The sequence below is a fragment of the Pristiophorus japonicus genome, chromosome 14, assembly GCF_044704955.1.
Source record: "Pristiophorus japonicus isolate sPriJap1 chromosome 14, sPriJap1.hap1, whole genome shotgun sequence".
In the NCBI taxonomy this organism is placed as follows: Eukaryota; Metazoa; Chordata; class Chondrichthyes; family Pristiophoridae; genus Pristiophorus; species Pristiophorus japonicus.
In genome coordinates this window covers 176,489,009-176,511,074 of record NC_091990.1, presented here as the reverse complement: position 1 = coordinate 176,511,074, position 22,066 = coordinate 176,489,009, and the positions used below count along the sequence as shown (strand labels likewise).

The 22,066-nt window shown below is 46.1% G+C and overlaps 1 protein-coding gene across 7 annotated transcripts in view; it reads right to left on the bottom strand.

Annotated features, from left to right (window-relative positions):
- Window positions 1–22,066, bottom strand: part of abcc8 (ATP-binding cassette, sub-family C (CFTR/MRP), member 8) — a 349,595-nt gene that overhangs the window by 107,558 nt on the left and 219,971 nt on the right. For 5 of the 7 annotated variants that reach the window (XM_070899879.1, XM_070899873.1, XM_070899876.1 and 2 more), the window contains exons 13-16: window positions 19,847–19,992; window positions 18,410–18,515; window positions 18,007–18,117; window positions 5,203–5,278 (exon numbers count right to left, since the gene is read on the bottom strand). In XM_070899879.1, coding sequence (XP_070755980.1) covers window positions 5,203–5,278; window positions 18,007–18,117; window positions 18,410–18,515; window positions 19,847–19,992 — 439 coding nt within the window. The remainder of the gene's footprint in view (window positions 1–5,202; window positions 5,279–18,006; window positions 18,118–18,409; window positions 18,516–19,846; window positions 19,993–22,066) is intronic. The other 2 variants (XM_070899877.1, XM_070899878.1) reach the window with 2 other exon arrangements.

Sequence of the window (22,066 nt, the reverse complement as noted above, 5' to 3'; positions counted from 1 at the left end):
TCGGCTCTGTTTAAACCAGCGTCCAATGGTCAGGCAGAGAGAGCAGTGCAAACCATCAAGCAAGGCTTGAAGAGGGTAACTGAAGGCTCACTGCAGACTCGCCTATCCCAAGTCCTGCTTAGCTACCAGACGAGACCCCACTCACTCACTGGGATCCCACCTGCTGAACTGCTCATGAAAGGGCACTTAAGACAAGGCTCTCGTTAGTTCACCCTGATCTAGATGAAGAGGTAGAGAGCAGGCGGCTTCAACAAAGTGCATACCATGATAGTGCAAATATTTCACGCGAGGTTGAAATCAATGCTCCTGTATTTGTATTAAATTATGGACAAGGTCCCAAGTGGCTTCCCGGCACTGTCATGGCCAAAGAGGGGAGCAGGGTGTTTCGGGTCAAACTTTCAAATGGACTCATTCACCGGAAACACTTGGACCAAATCAAACTCAGATTCATGGACTACCCTGAGCAACCCACCTTGGACCCTACCTTTTTTGATCCCTCAACATACACACCAATGGCAACCGGCACCACGGTTGACCACGAAGCAGAACCCATCATCCACAGCAGCCCTGCAGGGCCCAACACACCAGGCAGCCCAGCAAGGCCAGCTGCATAGCAGCCCAGCGAGGGCCAAACAAATGATTCAACAACACCAGCTTTCACACCGAGATGATCAACCAGGGCAAGAAGGGCACAGATCGACTCACATTGTAAATAGTTACACTATTGACTTTGGGGAGGGGGGGGGGCGAGTGTTATTTTATATGTGGACTTGTATTTACTCTGTACAGCCACCAGAGGGCTCATCCCCTGGTGTCCCAAGGGATCCCATAATCTCTTGGGAGCACAGGTATTTAAGGAGGCCTCACAGGTTGGAGAGGCACTCTGGATACCTGCAATAAAAGACTAAGGTCACACTTTACTTTGAGCTCACAGTGTTCAGTCTGACTCTTTCTCCATACACAACACCTTCCTTCCCATAAAGGGAAAGACCAATGCTGACTTCATTGTAGGATAACTCTGGGAATAGTTGGCGATGGCATCTGCGATCTGCGAATTGCAGCCCCAAGCACTGTAAAAATAGTACACTGGGGTGATAGTAACATTTTGGCCTACCTCCCCAATACTGCCTTTCATTGCCTCTCTCCAACCGGCTGGCCGAGGTCACAACACCTCCTGCAACTGCCGTTGATGACGCCCGGTGATGCTGCAGGGGGCGGGAGCGAATTTAATACCCGGGGCGATAACGGACGCTGCACATCGGATGACGTCGCGATCTCTGGGCCGCAAGAGATTGAGGTGGTAAGTTTTCCCACCATGCAAGTTCGAAGGCGTCCGTAATTTCGCTGTGCTCAGTCGGTAAGCCGTTAGCGCCCCGTTATCGCTCCCCCGGAGAGGCTAACGAGAGGTGCAAAGGAGGCCAATTTCTCCCCGATATTCTCATGCCCGGCCTCCAGTTAACACCTTCCAACCACTGTCATCCAAAGTTTCAGACTTTCTTCATCGATTATATGACAGTCATCATCTCTCCACATGGTCAAAGGATCCATGCAATACAACCTGGAAAGTGCCCGGTACCTTGATGTTTAGATGACCACAGTTTAAAGTGCCAATGGGGTCATTTTAAATTTTGATAGAGTAAAACAAACTATATTGGATCGGCTGCCCATTATACGTCTCTCCCAATTTTTGTTTCCAGAAAATAGGAACGGTAGCATACTGGTTCTGTTACTGGACTAATAATTCATAAGAACATAAGAAATAGGAGCAGGAGTAGGCCATCTGGCCCCTCGAGCCTGCTCCGCCATTTAATACGATCATGGCTGATCTGATCATGGACTCAGCTCCACTTCCCTGCCCGCTCCCCATAACCCTTTATTCCCTTATCGCTCAAAAATCTGTCTATCTCCGCCTTAAATATATCCACAGCTCTCTGGGTCAGAGCATTCCATAGATTTACAACCCTCTGAGAGAAGAAATTCCTCCTCATCTCAGTTTTAAATGGGTGGCCCTTTATTCTGAGACTATGTCCCCTAGTTTTAGTTTTCCCTATGAGTGGAAATATCCTCTCTGCATCCACCTTGTCGAGCCCCTTCATTATCTTATATGTTTTGATAAATACCTCTCATTCTTCTGAACTCCAATGAGCATAGGTCCAACCTACTCAACCTATCTTCATAAGTCAACCCCCTCATCTCCGGAATCAACCTCGTGAACCTTCTCTGAACAGCCTCCAATGCAAGTATATCCTTCCTTAAATACGGAGACCAAAACTGGCCTCATCAATACCCTGTACAGTTGTAACAGGACTGCTCTGCTTTTATACTCTATCCCCCTTGCAATACAGGCCAACATTCCATTTGCATTCCTGATCACTTGCTGTACCTGCATACTAACATTTTGTGTTTCATGCACAAGGACCCCCAGGTCCCTCTGTACTGCAGCACTTTGCAATTTTTCTCCATTTAAATTATAATTTGCTTTTCTATTTTTTCTGTCAAAGTGGATAACCTCACATTTTCCCACTTTACACTCCATCTGCCAAATTTTTGCCCACTCACTTAGCCTGTCTATATCCCTTTGCAGATTTTTTGTGTCCTCCTCACAACTTGCATTTCCCACCCACCTTTGTATCATCAGCAAACTTGGCTACATTACACTCGGAGGCCTGGACTAATGATTGGGAGAAATGAGTTCAAGTCCCACCACGGCAGCGGGGGATTTTAAATTCAGTCAGTTAAATAAATCTAGATTAAAAATCTAGTATCAGTAGTTGTAAAAACCCATCTGGTTCATTAATGTCCTTTTAGGGTGGGAAATCTGCTGTCTTTATCTGGTTTGGGCCTATATGTGACTCCAGACCCATAACAATGTGATTGACTAACTGCCCTCTGAAATGGCCGAACAAGCCACTCAGTTGTACCAATGAACAGTGGCTCACCACCACCTTCTCAAGGGCAATTCGGGTTGGCAATAAATGCTGGCATGGCCGGTGATGCACACATCCCATGAATTAATACATTTTAAAAAAATTAGTAGAAGTGTATGACAGACAGCTGATCCGATATTGTCCATTTTACACTTTCGCCAAAAGTTAAAATGACCTTCAATGTGTATTAAACTGTGGGCAGTTTTTGACCATCTAAAAACTGACTTTAAACAGGACAAACTCATTCTACACAGGACACAGGGTTGACTTATGAAGATAGGTTGAGTAGGTTGGACCTATCTTAAGATAAGGGGTAGGCCATTTAGGACTGAGATGAGGAGAAACTTCTTCACTCAGAGAGTTGTTAACCTGTGGAATTCCCTATCGCAGAGAGTTGTTGATGCCAGTTCATTGGATATATTCAAGAGGGAGTTAGATATGGCCCTTACGGCTAAGGGGATCAAGGGGTTTGGAGAGAAAGCAGGAAAGGGGTACTGAGGGAATGATCAGCCATGATCTTATTGAATGGCGGTGCAGGCTCAAAGAGCCAAATGGCCTACTCCTGCACCTAATTTCTACGTTTCTATGACTCTGCCAGACAGCACAGAAGATATTGGTGCAGGCTAGATTCAATCCTTATTCTCAGAACAATGTTTTCATCAACTACACCAGCCAAACCTCAGCACTTTCTTCTCCCTGGAAACAGTACATTTCATGTCATTTTAGAGACAAATTTAACCCAATGCCTACGAATAGTGCATTCATAGCCTTCAATGTCACAGTATTATAGCTATTTTGCTAATATCAGTGTCAAAACTCACCATATCATGAATGTTGACTGCATTACTGTCCTTGTGTTTTACTTAAGTAAGTGTTTGAGCAATGAAAGCAGCACATTTCCACAGATAATAATTACAACAACCCCAAAATTGCCTGGGGACACGATCCTAGCAGTTACGCAGGGACCCCACCACAGTATATAAAGTCAGGGGTAGGATATCTAATTAGCATGGGCCCTGCAGGTGCCTGTGCTATTATGAGCTTACATTGGGTGCTCATCAGCCTAAACAGGCCAAAAGCTCTGGCATCTACTGCCATCTAGGGGTGCGGGTACCTCCATTCCCCCAACCTCACCCAGCCCTGCAATGGAGTAATGATTTTTTTGGTTCTTTTGGCCCTCTTACTGATAGAGAATTTTAATTTTTATTTAAATTACCCAATTTAGGTGAGGCCCATTTTTGCCCTTCAGGAAGTTGCTATGTCTCATCTCACTGGGTGTGCCAGCCTTCACACATCATCATCATAGACAGTCCCTCAAAACGAGGATGACTTGCTTCCACGTCAAAAAGGGATGAGTTCACAGGTGTTTCAATGAAGGACATAATATTCCAGGTCCCGAACTACATGAAGGGTGGAAGATGCCTGTGCATGGATTTGTTTAACGTGTGGTGGCCTGTTGCACACCAGCTACCACATGGGCTTGACAGAGCTAGGTCTTGGTCCAGTGGCAAGGATTACCCAAGTCGATTGGAGACCAGCTCTGCTGCACAGACCTAGCGCGTACACATAATCGCAGTGTGGGTCATACATACACATAAACTGGGTCCCACTGAGGCTATGGAGCTGATGACTCCAGTGTAGAGGGTCCCAGTTCTCTGGCCCTGTCTCCTTTGAAGTGGGGAAATATGTTTGGTCGGATGGAGGTTCCACCCCAGACAAGGCCTCCTGGAAACTAACTGTGAGGGTCTGGACCCATCATATTTGAACCCTGGTCTATTTCTCAAGCATTTTATCGAGTTATGGGGAATGCCTGCACATTTTTAGGGCTCATGTTCCAATGTTAGTGATAAAATATTATCAATCAATTCACTGTTTAATGCTATAGCGGTACTATACCCCAGTTTTAGAATCATGGCTATCTCTGTTTCCATTTCAGAATCCATAAACGAAGGCTGATTATGGAGATTTGTGGCAGTTGCAATAATGGGGGTTCAAGGCAACGTGAACTTGGGAGTTCCTGTTTTCATGGTTTGCTTCACATTTGCAAGAGTTTTATGCACCTCACAATATGAATTTTGGTGTTGCTCCAAGCTCAGCTGAACAGCACTTCCAGATTGAATAGAACAGAAAGCACAACAGCTGATTTTATTAGCTGCACCTCAACACTATCCACAGGTAAAAGGAGGTGATTAGTGTGTTTTCCCAATCAGCATAACAGGGGTTTATTATTGAGACATTTTTCATAATTGATAATTTAATTCATTCACTGTCCTACCATGAGGAATCTTGATATCAATGTTAGACAAAGTTGGGGCTCCATCAGACGTCCAGGTAAAAAATCCATTTGTCACCTGCATTCATATAAAAATGTATTAGAAAAATCTGTAGAATACAATTAGCTCTTAAACATCAGGGATCAACATTAGTGTTTCAGGAACAATTGTACGTAGTGTATGTTACACAGCTATGCTTCCATGCCTGGAGTACAGTGACATAGTTCCCACAGTGACGTATCCTCACTGCATTTAAACACTTGGAAGCACTCTGTGTTGACTCTCACTGCACTTAGCCAATCTGCAGTAAAACAGTTTGGATTATAGGAACAGGAGTAGACCATTCAGCCCTTTGAGTCTGTTCTGCCATTCAATTCGATCATGGCTGATTAGTATCTTAACTCCATCTACTCGCATTGGGTTCATAACCCTAAATACCCTCGCCTAGCAACCTAACAAAAATCTATTAATCTCAGTTTTGAAATTTTCAATTGACGTAGCTTCAACAGCTCTGTGGGGGAGAGCGTTCCAGATTTCCACTACCACTTGTGTGAAGAAGTGTTTTCCGATATCACCTCTGAATGGCCTAGCTATAATTTTAAGGCTAAGTCTCCTTGTTCTGGACTCTCCCACCATAGGAAATAGTTTCTTTCTATCTACCTTATCAAATTATTTAATCATCTTAAACACCTCAATTAGATCCCCCGTTAATCTTCTACATGGAGTGGAATACAAGCCTAGTCTAGGCAAACGCTCCTCATAATTGAACCCTTTTAGGGTATCATTCAGGTGCTGCACCCCCATCAAGGCCAATATATCCTCCCTGAGGTGCAGTGCCAGAACTGAATGCAGTACTCCCGATAAGTTTGCACCAGAACTCTGTACATCTGTAACATAACTTCACCCCTTTGTATTCCAGCCTTCTTGAGATAAAGGCCAACATTCCATTTGCCGTTATAATGATTTTTTTTACACCTATCCACTAGCTTTTAGTGATTTCTGAATTTGGACCTCTAAATATCTCCGCTCATCCACAGTTCCCAGCTTCTCATCATTTAGAAAATACTCTGATCTATCTTTCTTTGGTGCAAAGTGGATGACTGCTCATGTTCCCAAACATGTTCCATCTATCACAGTTTTGTCCATTCACTTAATCTATCAATGTCCCTTTGCATCTTTCTGCTCCCATCGACACTATTTACTTCGATAGTTAACGATGTCTGGAAATTCAATGATGCAACATGGGCATTTTAATTATTGAGCAGGAGGCCCGGTCCATTTAGTGCAAGCCCTTATTACCATTGTATTACCGAGCTGCATGACCCACACAGATGTTCTGCCACTCCGGGCTGGCGCCCTATTGCGTCAGCTAGCCAACAGGAAGGTAGGTCGTGGAGGGATGGGGGTGGGTGGGTGGGTGAGGGGAGGGGGGAGCTACAGCTAGGGAGAGCATGGGGTGGCAGCAGCCCACATTATTATTGTGGAGCCTGGAGAAACACTCATGCTCTTCCTCGTCCCACAGAAATAATTTTAACACTTACCTTTTCTGGTCTCTTCCCCTTGCCCACCTGATTTTACCAAGTGGAGTGTTCATTGTGCACACTCCCCCAGTAGGTTGTTAAAATTGCATCAGGGTCCTATGTACGACATTGAACCCGAATTAGCATGGATTCATGAGGTCCCCGCCTGATCCAGGCAAGTTCCTGGACCGCCCAATGGAAGGCCTGCGTTAAAATGGCGGCAGTGCTGAAATGAGTGACTAAGTTGACCACCTCGATTTTAAATTTGTTGCTCCCTATTCATGGCAGGCAGAGGGAAACAGAATCACCTCTACTGTATCCATAGTAAGTCTATGCAATTTAGGGTTGCCACCTATCTGATTTTTTTACCAGACAGTTTGGTCTTCGTGCAGATTGTCCTGAACTTTCTAAAATGCAAACCGAAAATCTTCCAAAGAGTCAGTTTTTCTACTTCGGTGCCATTTGGTGTTGTGGTGACATTTGTTATTGAAGTTCTAAACTATTTTTTAGCATCGGCAAAGCAATCATTCAAACTTCAATTCTGATCCTATGCCTTGCTCTGCAACTATCCTTGTCCAGTTTTGACTTTGGATTTGTAAAAAGATAACAACCTGACAATATGTGCATTAACGATTGGGAAGCACTACATCAGTCAGCTGACATGATGATGACTGGAAACGGGCTATGCGGATAATTCCAAGAATTTCAGGATGATGCGGACTTATTGTCATCGTATTAGAAAAGCTAAGTGTGCCTGTACTCTGGCTCTGCACAATAACAGCATCTTATTTATTATATGCTGTATAGAACTGAAATACTATGATAGGTAATTACTCTTTTTTTGCATAGCCCACAGCTAGAAATTCACATCTGTTCTGGAACTTACCAGTGAAACAAGTTCTATTTGGAGTTGCCATGGCCCTGTGAATGTAACACTTAGGCCCCAGGTTTCGGCCTGAGTTGCTCCTGATTTTTAGGAGCAACTGGTTTAGAACGGAGTATCTTAGAAATTGGAATTCTCGGCATTTAGTTTGCTCCAGTTGTAGTCAGTTAGAACAGTTTCACTTTGGAACAAAATTTTTGTTTCAAAAGGGGGCGTGTCCGGCCACTTACGCCTGTTTTCAAAGTTTTGGCAGTGAAAACTTACTCCAAACTAACTTAGAATGGAGTAAGTGAAGATTTTTGTACGCTCGAAAAAACCTTGTCTACACTTTAGAAAATCAGGCGTAGGTTACAAATTAGGTGTAGGGAATGGGGGGGGGGGGTTTAAAGGGAAGTTTACAAACATTAAACACTACAGTTTTACAAATAAAAAGCCATCATCAATAATAAATGATAAATACATCAATAAATCAACCAATAAGTCAATCAAAAAAAATTAATAAAAAATAAAAAAAAATAAAAAAATCAATAAATAAAACATTTTCTACTTACCGACTGCAGCACCGGGAGTCCTCCAACAGCGTGCTGGGACGGCCCCCCCAGTGTGTCTCTGTCAGTGTCTCTATCTCTCTGTCTAGCTGTGTGTGTGTCTCTCACTCTCTGTCAGTGTCTGTGTTTCTGACAGCGAGGGGAGGGGTAGAAGGGGGGGGGAGAAGGGGGGGTGGGAAGGGAGGGGAGGTGGGAGAGGGGGGATGGGAGGGGGAGAAAGGAGGGAGAAGGGGGGAGGAGGGGGGAGAAGGGGGGGAGAGAGAAGGGGAGGAGAAGGAGGGTGGGAGGGGAGAGAAGGGGGATGGGGGGGAGAAGGGGGTGGGGGGAGGGGAGGGGGAGAAGGGGGGTTGGGGGAGAAGGGGGGTGGGGGAAAGAGAGGGGAGGGGAGAGGGGGTGGGGGGAGAAGGGGGGTGGGGGGAGAAGAGGGTTGGGGGGGAAAGAGAGGGGGAGAGGGTGTAGGGGGAGAGGGGGTGGCGGGGGAGGGGTGGATGAGGAGGGGAGGAGGGGGGGATGAGGAGAGGGGGAGGGGGAATGAGGAGGAGGAGGAGGGGAGAGGGGAGGGGAAGGGAAGGGTGGGTGGGGGAGGGGAAGGGGGGTGGGGGGAGGAGGGGTCGGGAGGGGAAGGAGGGATTGGAGGGGAGGAGGGGATGAGGAGGGGTGGGGGAGGAGGGAGGGAAGGAAGGGAAGGGAGGGGAGTGGAGGGAGAGAAGGAGCTGAATGGCCGGGCCCAAGACATCAGGCTGGATTTCCAGGTAGGTGGCTTTGGGTCTCGGGGGTCCCGGGTCGCGGAGGTCCGGGGGGTGGGAAGTCGTGGAGGTCCGGGGGTCGGAGAGTCGCGGAGGTCGGGTCGGGGGAGGGAGGGGGAGCGGAGGTCGGGTCGCCGGGCAGAGGGAAGCGGAGGTCGGGTCGGGTGGGAGGTGAGTCTTATGCACACAGCCCCTGTGAGGCCATTCGGCCAGGGCTAGGGGCTGCATGCTTCGGGCCCCGCCCACACAGTTTTGGGCACCTGGAGCTACTGCACATGCGTGCCCACTGTAGCGCGCATGTGCAGAGGTCCCGGCACTGTTTTCAGCGCAGGGACCTGGCTCCGCCACCTACTGCTTGTGCTGCGCCGTGCCGAACTCCAGAGGGCCTGCAGGGAGCCCGAGAATCTGGAAGTTTTTTTTAGGCGCACTTTGTGGTGCGAAAAACGGGCGTCCAGGTCCGGGCTGTGCCGTTTTAGGCGCTGCCCGAAACTTGGGCCCTTAATCTCCAGTTAAGGGATGTTCAATATTGCGTGCAGTTGTTCACCTCCAGATAGGTCAGAGGTAGCTCACATGGCATTATGGGAAAGATAAAAATACCCTCAGACATTGGGCCAGAAATTGCTGTCAAAATAGCGGCAAGGCTAATGGCGCTCACTGTTATTTATAGGTAAATGGTACAGCAACTTCAGGTGAGCTGCAGATGCGTGGTTAAATGCGAATATTCAAAAATTGCTGTCCGAAAAATTGCTGATTGATAGGGTGGCTTTTAGTCGTACGGAGAACAGAGACAAGGAGGCCACAGGACAAAGTAAGTGCTGGGCCCAGGATGGTTAGAGGGGGGGCTTCCAAGCAGTGCGGGGGGGCGATTTGATATAGCAACCAAAATTCAATGCAATATCAAATCACAGTATCTTCAGACTAGACCAAAGTTCATTCAAGGAAGTGCACTACTGGTGATATTATGTGAGTTTTGTAATTCAGTGCACAGTTATAATGTTGCGTGACTTTGTATCTTATTCAGCTTTACAAACATATTGGCCCAGAATTTGCGGTCCTGATGACAGTGAACTGGAAGCTCGTACTATGGGATTCTCACTAAACCATGTTGATTTGAATTAAACGTCAGAAAACCCAAACTTCAACACAGAGATCACAAGATATTTGTGAGAAGCTTACCTGGGGGCCAATGGCGAATGCCATTACTTTGCCGTTGACCGCAAATTCCGGATGAATATGAAATACTGTCTATACTTACAGGCAATAGTTACATAATTAATTGCAAAATAAGGATGGCTCTGTGGTAAAAATGCATTGATGCTTTATGCTGAGTCCTAGTGTGGTAGGGCATGAGTTTGTGCTTGTGTTTGCTTATAATTCAAGTGAAAAGTTCCCAATTGGGGTGAGGCGATGCACTGAAGAGAGGAAATCATTTGTGGATAAGATAAAATCTGAAATTGAGGAAAAGCAGAGCGGAAAGGAGAAACCCAGGGTGAGGAAAGACACTTATTGAGGGGAGATAATTAATGGTAAACATTTATTAAAAGGCACGTTTTTTAATAAATTGATATCCATGGTGAACTGAGTGATGCAGTGGTGAGTAGATTGTCCTTATAGCTCTGGAATGTGGAGCAATTTAATTTTTTTAAATTTAAATCACAACAAAGCAAATTATGGTAAAATGGTTAAGATTTAACTGCAGTAATACTAAAATCATCATCATAGACAGTCCCTCGAAACGAGGATGACTTGCTTCCACGTCAAAAAGGGATGAGTTCACCGGTGTTTCAATGAAGGACCTAATATTCCAGATCCCGAACTACATGTTGAAGAATGGAAGATGCCTGTGTGTGGATTTTTTTAACGTGGGGTGACCGTTGCACACCAGCCACCACACGGGCTTGACAGAGCTAGGTCTTGGTCCCGTGGCAAGGATTACCTAAGACGACTGGAGACCTGCTCTGCTGCACGGGCCTAGTGCGCGCACATATCGCAGTGTGGGCTGGCCCGTGCTGCCCCTGGGCCCTCGCCTCTTTTGGCCCCGAACTCACGCCTCTCCCAGGTCCCGATCACTTCCCTCTATATTCTCTCGCCATCCTTCGCCCCGACCTCACCGCTCCTGCTGTACCAGCCCACGCTCCAATCACCGACATCGACCTTGATGACATCCCTCTTCGCTGCCGATGCCCTCCTGTACCAGCTCACGCTGTACCTTGAAGTGGTACACCACCACGCTGCCCATGGCCATCGCTAAATACTAAAATATGACTGTAATGGCTACCGACATAAAAAGGATTGAGTTGAGATGCAGCTAATTCATCAATAAATAACTGTTTACTTAGCTCTTAAAACTTCTGGACTATATTATCAGATATAGAAAACATAAGATATCCCAGTATAGACAGGGGATGAGAGTTTTCTCTCTCTCCTGGATGTAAGGGTCTTATGTGATGTGAGACTGGACAACTAAAACCAATTCCTACTGGGCACAGTGCAAAAGTGCCCATAATTTGACTTAAGTTGATAGTTTCATAGAACACATAGCAGGTATGGAAAATAGAAATAAGTCACTTATGTGGCGGTTATGTGTGTGTGGTGGGGTGAGGGGCAGGAGGTTCTTAGGAGACAGGGATTAAGACATTTTTTGATCAGAATTGAGAAAGTTTTATTCTGCATCTGGCCTTTGCTGTGCCTAACCTGGGAATATTTTCGTTCTGTATATTTGTGAGTTGCAAGAAAAGAACTGCAAGAAGAATAGGTATCTCACAGATTTGATCCTCATGGCTGCAGGAAGCACCAAAGCACAAGAGATATTGTGGCTCGGATACCAACGGACATGTTATAGCCCAAAAAATGCTCAAACAACTGGAACTTCAAGTAAAAGATCTGCAGCAGCTGTGATTGGTGATTTTATGATGTCACTGCAGCCTGATCATATTGTTGAGGACACCTCTTTCACATCCAATGTCTCTTTAAGCGATAATACTCCTGTGCAATGAATGCATGTTGGTACATGGTTGCATTAAATGGTCATGCCATCAATGCGTGACAACAGCAATTCCAGTGTTCAGCTCCAGTTACAATTCCTCCAACAACAAAGAAGTAATACCAACCTACAGCATGATCTTGATAACATCCAGATAAATGCCAGATAATGACCATCTTGAATAAGAGAAAGCCCAGCCATCTTGCCATGACCGTTAAAGGCACCACCATTGCTGAGCCACCCATCAACATCTTGGGTTCAATTTTGACCAGAAACTTAACTGGACAAGCCATATCAACACTGTGGTTGCAAGAGCAGGGCAGAGGCTGGTTCTCTAAAGAGTGGCTCAACTCCTGACTCCTTAAAACTTCTCCATCATCTAAAAGGCTCAAGCCAGGAATGTGATGGAATACTCGTCACTTGTCTAGATGGCTGCAAATGCAGCAACACTCAAGAAGCTCAACACCATCCATGTCAGAGTAGTTCACTTAATTAGTTCCTGTGCTACTGAACTCAATGTCCACGATGAGCGCACTGTGGCTGTAGTAGGTACAATCTTCAGGATGCACTGCAGCAACTCACAAAGTTTACTTTGACTGCACCTCCCTCCCTGAAAAGGTCAAGAGTAGCATTGTCATAGGAACACCATTGGGTCTAAATTCCCCTCTATAGTGTATGAAATGATACAATGAACTCCGTACTGTGAGCCAGTGACCAGGTGTAACCTGGTCAGTCTTTAATGGCTTCCAGAAGTGAAGCTACAAAGGTGAAGTTCAGGTTATATACCGGGCCCAGCACGAGTGTATCTATGACCCTAGGACCTCCGACGGTAGTGCCCTCTGGTGGTGGGCAGGCCTTATGTACATACATTACATCCTCCAAGTCACACATCATTTTGACTTAAATATATATCTCTGTTCCTTAATCGTCACTGGATCAATATCCTGAAATTCCATCCCTTACACCACCATGGGAGCACAAACAACACAAGGACTGCAGAGGTTCATTGAGAAGGCCCACCAGCACATTCTTAGCGCAAGTAGGAATGATCAATGTATGTGACTCTTTTCAATATTGCATTAAAAAACACATCTCTGTACACAAGCGCATTTACACTTGCATCATGATAAGCTATTAGATTCAAAAATAAAAACCTAATTACAACAACTTGTGTTGATATAGTGCCTTTAACGTAGTGAAATGTCCCAAGGCGCTTCACAGCAGTGTTATAAGACAGATGCAGCAGGAGTGGTGAGATCCGGGCGAAGGAACGGCGAGAGACTGTGGAGGGATGTGATCGGGGCCATGGGGAGGCGTGAGTTCGGGGCCAGGGGCCCAGGGGCAGCACGGGCCAGCCCACACTGTGATATGTGTGCGCACTAGGTCCGTGCAGCAGAGCAGGTCTCCAGTTGCCTTGGGTAATCCTTGCCACTGGACCAAGACCTAGCTCTGTTAAGCCCGTGTGGTGGCTGGTGTGCAACAGCCACCATACGTTAAAATAATCCAAGCACAGGCATCTTCCACCTTTGAGGATGTAGTTCGGGTTCTTCATTCGAAACACCTGTGAACTCATCCTTTTTTTTGGTGTGGAAAAAAGTCATCCTCGTTTCAAGGAACCGCCTATGATGATGATAAGACAAAAAAATAAAATATGTTATACCGAGCCAGGTAAGCTGAAAATACGGCAGATTGGTCAAAGAGGTAGGTTTTAAGGAGCGTCTTAAAAGAGGAAAGAGAGGCAGAGAGGTTTAGGGAGGGAATTCCAGAGATTAGGGCCCAGGCTGCTGAAGGCACGGCCACCAATGGTTGAGCGATTATAATCAGAGATGCTCAAGAGAGCAGAATTTGAGAAGTGCAGATATCTCGGGGGGTTGTGAGGCTGAAGGAGATTACAGAGCTAGGGAGGGGCGAGGCCTTGGAGGGATTTGTAAACAAGGATGAGAATTTTGAAATAGAGACGTTGCTTAACCGGGAGCCAATGTCGGTCAGCGAGCACAGGGGTGATGGGTGAGCGGGACTTGGTGCGAGTTAGGATATGGGCTGCCGAATTTTGAATGGCCTCACGTTTACAGAGGGTAGAATGTGGGAGGCCAGTCAGGAGTGCATTGGAGTAGTCAAGTCTAGAGATAACAAAGGCATGGATGAGGGCTTCAGCAGTAGATGAGCTGAGGCAGGGGCAGAGACGGCTGATGTTATGGAGGTGGAAATAGGCGGTGTTAGTTATGCCGTGGATATGTGGCCGGGAGCTCATTTCAGGGTCAACTATAATACCTAGGTTGCGAACAGTCTGGTTCAGCCTCAGACAGATGCGAGGGAAAGGGATGGAGTCGGTGGCTAGGGAACGCAGCTTGTGGTGGGGACCAAAGACAATGGCTTTGGTCTTCCCAATATTTAATTGGAGAATATTTCTGCTCATTCAGTACTGGTTGTCAGACAAGCACTCTGACAAGTTAGAGACCATGGAGGGGTCAAGAGAAGGGATGGTGAGGTAGAGCTGGGTGCCGTTAGCGTAAACGTGGAAACTGACGCCATGTTTTCGGATCATGTTGTCAAGAAGGATTAACTTGTAGTAACACTTAAGCCAGAAATTTGACTGCACAGTGTCCGTTTTTTAGACACTAAATGGCCTCCAAAGCCTCTGACGCGAAAGTGCACCAGCTGCCATATTGGTATCGTCAAAAAAATAGGGAAAGGGGAATTTTAACCCCCCAAAACGAGTGGTTTTGGGTCGGGCAGGAAGTTAAAAGCATAAAAATACAAACCGCCTCGAATCATCCCACTTCTAGTTTTAACGGAGGCCGACCAATCCCCTCTCAGGAGGCAGGTTGGTCATTTAAGTATTTTAATGAGGCTGTGTGCCTTCATTTACCACCCGACAGGCAGCCAGCTGTCAATCAGGTTGGCTGTGGGTGAGAAACCTACAGAAAAATGTTTAAAGACATCCTTCAGTTTTCAGGAAACTCGTACTTCCGGGTTTCCCCGAACTCAAAACAACAACTTGCATTTATACAGCGCCTTTAACGCAGTGAAACATCCCAAGGAGCTTCACACGAGTATTATGAGATTTTTTAAAATTGACACCGAGCCGCATAAGTAGAACTTAGCACAGGTGACAAAAAGCGTGGTGAAAGAGGCATGTTTTAATGAGCATCTTGAAAGGGGAAAGAGAGGTAGAGAGGTGGAAAGGTTTAGGGAGGGAGTTCCAGAGCTTGGGGCCGAGGCAACAGAAGGCACGGTTACCAATGGTTGAGCAATTATAATCAGGGATGCTCAAGGGGGCAGAATTAGAGGAGCGCAGACATCTCGGGGGGTTGTGGGGCTGGTGGAGATTACAGAGATAGGGAGGGGTGAGGCCAGGAGGGATTTGAAAATAACGCTGAGAATTTTGAAATCAAGGCGTTGCATAACCGGAAGCCAACATAGGTCAGCTAGTACATGGGGTGATGGGCAAATGGGACTTGGTGCGAGTTAGGACACAGCCAACCAAATTTTGGATCACCTCTAGATTACGTAGGGTAGAATGTGGGAGGCCAGCCAGGAGTGTGTCAGAATAGTTAAGTCTAGAGGTAACAAAGGCATGGATGAGACCTTCAGAAGAAGATGAGCTGAGGTAAGGGCGGGGACGGGCGATGGTACGGAGGCGAAAATAGGCGATCTTAGTTATGATGGGGATATGTGGTCGAAAGCTCATTTCTGAGTCAAATATGAAACCAAGGTTGCGAAAAGTCTGGTTCAGCATCAGACAGAAGTTGGGGAGAGGGATGGAGTCGTGGCTAGGGAAAGGAGTTTGTGGCGGGAACCGAAAACAATGGCTTCGGTCTTCCCAATATTCAATTTGAGAACATTTCTGCTCATCCAGAACTGGGTGTCGGACAAGCAGTGTGGCAATTTAGAGACCATGGAGGGGTCGAGAGAAGTGGTGGTGAGGTAGAGCTGGGTGTCGTCAGCGTACATGTGGAAACTGACGCTGTGTTTTTGGATGATGTCGCCAAGGGGCAACATGTAGATGAGAAATAGGAGGGAGCCAAGGATAGATCTTTTGGGGACACCAGAATAACGATGCTGGAGTGGAAGAGAAGCCTTTACAGGTGTTTCTTGGGCTCCAGTTAGATAGATAAGAATGCAACCAGGCAAGTGTAGTCCCACCCAGCTGAACAACGGTGGAGAGGCGTTGGAGAAGGATAGAGTGGTCAACCATGTCAAAGGTTGCAGACAAGAAGAACAGTCTGGGTTTTTATCTGCTTTTGCCTCTCCCAGGAGATCACATAGCTCTGGTTGGGGTGGAGTGTAGGATGTATCAGTGTAAGGGGTGTCGCAGTTGTGTGGGGCAGACTGGTTGGGCTGGGTGCTTTTACCTTTCCGCCATTGTTCATTGTTCATAGATTTATATGTAACCTTCAGGGCTGCTGACCGAGGGCCGTGCGGCTCTTTGTCGGCCGGCGCGGACACGATGGGCCGAAATGGCCTCCTTCTGTGCTGTAAGTTTCTATGTTTCTATATTTCTATATCTAGTCCGAGGTGTCCAGGGCCCACGCCTGAAGCAGGCTTTAGTTCCTTTGCATATACAAATAAGGAATCTATCATCTGTTTGAGGCTCCTTGTGCAAGAATGGTATGCCCTGAGGCAGCCGGAAAACCAGGTCTACATGTGTCCAAATAGGCAGTCCATAAAGGGAAAGCTGCAGGCTGTCACCAGAAATAGAAATGTTTAAAAAATACTTGCCTGGACATGGAGCTGGGAAGAGCTGGAGTGCCCCTGATCACCGTCACCAACCCTCTGTCTTCCGTCCTTCCCCCCCCCGCCTCCATTTCTGGTCTCTGCATTCCTCCCCTGTCCCCCCTCCCCCACTGTGGTCCTGACCTCTGCTGGCCCCGATCCCTGCCAGCGGCTACCCTCCCTCCCGACCTGATAACTCCCCCGCCTGACCATCGCTACCCTCCCTCCTCACCTGATCGCCTTCCTCCCCCTTTAATCACTTAACCAAGGGCCCTGCTGACATCGCAGCAGCGTGATCTTCGAACCCTCTTCGTCAGCAAGCTGCCTGGGGATGCCTATTAGGTGTCTGCAGCTCACCGGAGTAATTTAATTGAGGCCTACTCATTCAGGCACAGGGATCTATCCCTTGATCTATTTGTATGGAAGAGTCTTGGATGGGCCTTCTGTTCAGTTCCAAAGAGCTTCATTCATAATGTTAGAAAATGATGATGAAGCATACATCTTGGTTGTAGCTGAGATTTTAAAATCTAATTAACCTGGTCCATTAAAAAAAATCATCAACATCAGTTCTCATAACCCATTTACACAATGATCTATTTGCCAAAAATTACTTTTCCTAAAGCCGAAACATTCACTTTTGTTGATCTTCAGCAGTGAATTACCATATCGCATTCACCGTTGGAGTGCTTCATCTTTAAATCTCAGTTGTCCTACTCATGAGAAATACATCAAATGCACATCGGGAGCAAGGTGACCTTGTGAGACATGTGAGAATGTGATTGGAGGCAATTGCATTGGATTCCACCCATTGAAGGAAGAAAAACAGACTAGCGGTAAAAATTTGGGAGCTTAATGCCACCCGTTACCGGCAAAAAGTTGCTTTGAGTGGTGAACTTTTGTCATTCTCTACCCCAGAGGGCTGTGGAGGCTCAGTCATTGAGTATATTCAAGGCTGAGATCGATAGATTGTTTGGATATTAAGGGAATCAAGGGATATGGGGACAGTGCAGGCAAGTGGAGTTGAGTTAGAAGATCAGCCATGATCTTACTGAATGGTGGAGCAGGCTCGAGGGGCCGAATGGTCTACTCCTGCTCCTATTTCTTTTGTCCTTGTGTTCGTATGTTGTTACCTATTTTTGATGAAAGTCACTTATTATAAATTTAAAGTAAGCAGAGCTCCATTTGTACAAATTATTGTAATTGGTTTCACTATTTCAGATCACATATCTGGCTGCTAATATTTTCTTGATCTTCACAGTCCTGAGATAATTGCAACATTAATATTAATTCCTTTTAAATTAAAGGTGCATAAAAACAAATAAACCTGCACCGTTAAACTAGCATTCCTCATCTTTAGAAAGATTTTTAAAAGTAGCTACTAAAAGTAGATGTAATTGACATTTATTTCACCTTTATAAAAACATCATCTCCTTCTGTGAAGCTTATTTGCTGTCTGGACAGAGGTTCAGAATTGTGCCATTCCTCCTTGGTGGGTCGTTTGCGGTTAATAACTTTAAGGGGCTGTGCAGGAGTGAGTGGAAAACGGAAGGGTAAGTGTTCATTGCATGAGAAGTGCCAATTAAATAAATACACACAGACACACACATATAGCTTGAATCCTACAAACACATTCTTAACAGCTCGTGCATTGCAGTAAGGATGCTATTAATACAAGGAATGACTGTGATGGAATTTCAATTACTGGGTCACTGTACTGTACTGCTGATGGTGAAGATGCAGGAATAATAAAAACAGGTGGATAGCACTGAGGAGCTGGCTGGCTGCCTTGCGGAAAATGTCAACGTATACTCACTACAGTCTGGTACTTGCTACTATTGTCAATGTTCAGCTCCACCACAACTTTACTTTGATCCTCTCCAATTTCTTCACTGGAGAAGAATTCGCTTAGTTTCTGCACACTGAAAGAAAAATACAGCGACTTATAGCAAATCACCGGGATAGTCAGGAGAACATGTGAAAGTACATTTAGTTATCCGTGCATTGATATCTGATAAAACAGCACAATTCAATGCAAGAAATGTTTCAAATGTTTTTACAAATGTTGTCCCCTTTTCTTTGGGCACCATGACAGATGTCACTGTACAGGTGCACAGGTGGTGGCTGTACTCCAATAACTTGTCCAAAAATGTATTTTTGTTGTATGCATGCATATTAACAGATTATTCAACAAACTGGGGTGAATGAGGGGAGAAAATGCAACTGAACCTAAACCAGTTCTAACCCTTAATATTTTCCTTAATTTGCTAAAGTTTGCAAAACGCACTTTATATCCACTCCGATTTTTTTTGTTGCTAACACTGGCATGTGGAGAAATACATACCAACTGATGTCTATACGTGTACCACTCAGCAGTGGTCAGCAACAGAAGCCCACACCAATTTTCTCTTTAGTATCTGTATATCAATTCAGTTGCCTGCTTGACTCCACTAAGATATTTTTCCTGCTACGCCATCAACACTCCGTTGTTTACATAGAAATCATAGAAAAAGTGATTTAAAAGTTAATGCGAATTATTTCAAACCAGTTACATTAAAAATATAATCCATGGCCTCGATTTTAACACCCCTCACCCAACAAGAATGGTGCATGGCAGGGGTTAAGATTAGGTCAGGTCCATTTATCGGCCTGAGTTTGCTTCATTCCCGCGCAGCGCCATTTAATATCTTCACTGACTTTCAAGTCGACTAAGGCTCCCATTATAGGCAGGCAGGGGCCTAATTTAAATGAAAAAGTTGCAGCTTGATGATGTCATTGATGCTGCGATGTGATGCGCTTTTAACACTATGTCAGGGGGAGTCCCGCACTGTGCGGGGTCTGACTGGCCAGGAAAGTTAAAAACAATTACTATTCAGTGAAATCCTTGTGGGCCAGGAGGAGCAGGCGTGCTCCCTCCAGGCCCCTCAAGCAATCCTTGGGCCTCCCCAGCCCCAGCCTTGCCTCTCGCTCTAAGACTCCCAAGGCATCCTTAGGCCCCCAAGGCATCTTCCCGCTCCTGCCCTCCAGCGCTAAAGAAAATATTAAAGGGAAAGGCTGTAAAACTAATTATCTATCCACTATTTAAACGTTGACTATTGTTGTGCACTTGCAGATACAAGTTGCTTCTCTGTGTCTCAGGCACTACATAAATGCATGATGCTCTTGTTGTTGCTGTCTCAGTGTTAGCACCCAGGCATTATGAAAGTGTTAAGTAGAGCAAAAGATCAAACATCATCTTTGAACTGTATTTTACCTCACTAAAGCTTTGACAGTACAGCGAACCACACTGGAGAGCAGGAAGAGGGGTGTGACCAGGATGTGGAAGAGGGAGAGTGAGGCGAAGGCCACTGCTGGAGAGAGGTCTGGATCCTCATAGAGATGGGTGTGAACTACAAAAGTCTTTTGGGAAATTAGAAAAAAAAATTAAAATCAGCTCTTTATAAATGAATAAAAAATACATTTGAATTCAACATTAGATATGCAAAGCAATCACACACAAAGAACTGAGTCATTCAGTTATTCCTCTACTCATTGGAATTCAGAAGAATGAGAAGTGATCTTATCGAAACGTATAAGATTATGAGGGGGCTTGACAAGGTGGATGCAGAGAGGATGTTTCCACTGATAGGGGAGACTAGAACTAGGGGGCATAATAAAATAAGGGGCCACCCATTTAAAACAGAGATGAGGAGAAATTTCTTCTCTCAGAGGGTTGTAAATCTGTGGAATTCACTGCCTCAGAGAGCTATGGAAGCTGGGACATTGAATAAATTTAAGACAGAAATAGACAGTTTCTTAAATGATAAGGGAATAAAGGGTTATGGGGAGCGGGCGGGGAAGTGGAGCTGAGTCCATGATCAGATCAGCCATGATCTTATTGAATGGCGGAGCAGACTCGAGGGGCCGTATGGCCTACTCCCGTTTCTATTTCTTATGTTCTTATGAAATGAGTCTCAGGTTCAAACATGTTAGTGGGGGGATTTTAATTCTAGACACCCAGTGAAAATCAGACGGGTTGGTAATTAAAATGCCTGGGTTATTTACCTGCCAGAAAGTTGCCTGATCCCACCGTTTTCAATTTTACCAGATGTTTTTGGACATGCGGCTATGCGGCCTTTGGCCACCTGAGGAAAAGAGTGTTTGAAGACCAGGCCCTCAAAACTGCCACCAAGCTCAGGGTCTACAGGGCTGTAGTAATATCTGCCCTCGTGTATGGTTCAGCAACATGGACCATGTACAGTAGACACCTCAAGTCGCTGGAGAAATAACACCGGCAATATCTCCACAAGATCCTACAAATCCCCTGGGAGGACAGACGCACCAACATTAGCGTCCTCATCGAGGCCAATATCCCCAGCATTGTAGCACTGACCACACTTGATCAGATCCGCTGGGCAGGCCACATCGTTCGCATGTGAGACACGAGACTCACAAAGCAAGCGCTCTACTCGGAACTCTTTCACGGCAAACGAGCCAAAGGAGGGCAGAGGAAACGTTACAAGGACACCCTCAAAGCCTCCCTGATAAAGTGCAACATCCCCACTGACACCTGGGAGTCCCTGGCCAAAGACCGCCCTAAGTGGAGGAAGTGCATCCGGGAGAGCGCTGAGCACCTCACGTCTCGTCATCGAGAGCATGCAGAAACCAAGCGCAGGCAGCGGAAAGAGTGTGCGGCAAATCTGTCCCACCCACCCTTTCCCTCAATGACTATTTGTCCCACCTGTGACAGAGACTGTGGTTCTCGTATTGGACTGTTCAGCCACCTAAGGACTCATGCTAAGAGTGGAAGCAAGTCTTCCTCGATCCCGAGGGACTGCATATGATGACGATGATGATGACGCGGCCAGGCCAAAGCCGATGGGGTCCTGATTCGCGTTTGCTAATCGGCATCCAACAACATCATCAGACCCTGCTAGCAATGTTAACGTCGGCCTGAGGGGAGAAGCTGCCTTGGCTTTTCCACCAGCTAAATGCTAATGTGAAGAGCATCGGGAAGCTGAAGAGGCTCCTCCGGATGCCACAAGGAAAGTTTAAACCTTCCTAGCCTTGAACTCATTTTCCTGAGGCTGGCAGTTACTTCCCACTCATTTTGGGTGGGGTGCGACCACTATTAATCACCATTTAAAAAGGTATATAAATTCAAAGAGGTCAATTTTAACTTTTGAGCTGCTCACCGGCCCATTCTAGCAGTGAGGAGATTGACGCCATTTTGAGGCCTGGGCTTCATTTAAATAGAATTGGCAGAGCTGCTGGCCCAAATGGCGCCTCAATGCAGCTCGCCGGATACAGGTGGGTGGGCACAATGTCGGCTGGCACAAAGGTCACCCAGCTGGTAGAAAGGCAAGAATGGGGGAGGGGATGGGAAGCCTGAAGTGGCAGAGGTCTAGGTTATCTTTTGTGGAACCCAGAGAAGCACTCCTACTTTGGCAGAGTAAATGAAAACGTAAAGGAATATTGCTAGATTAAGTGATCG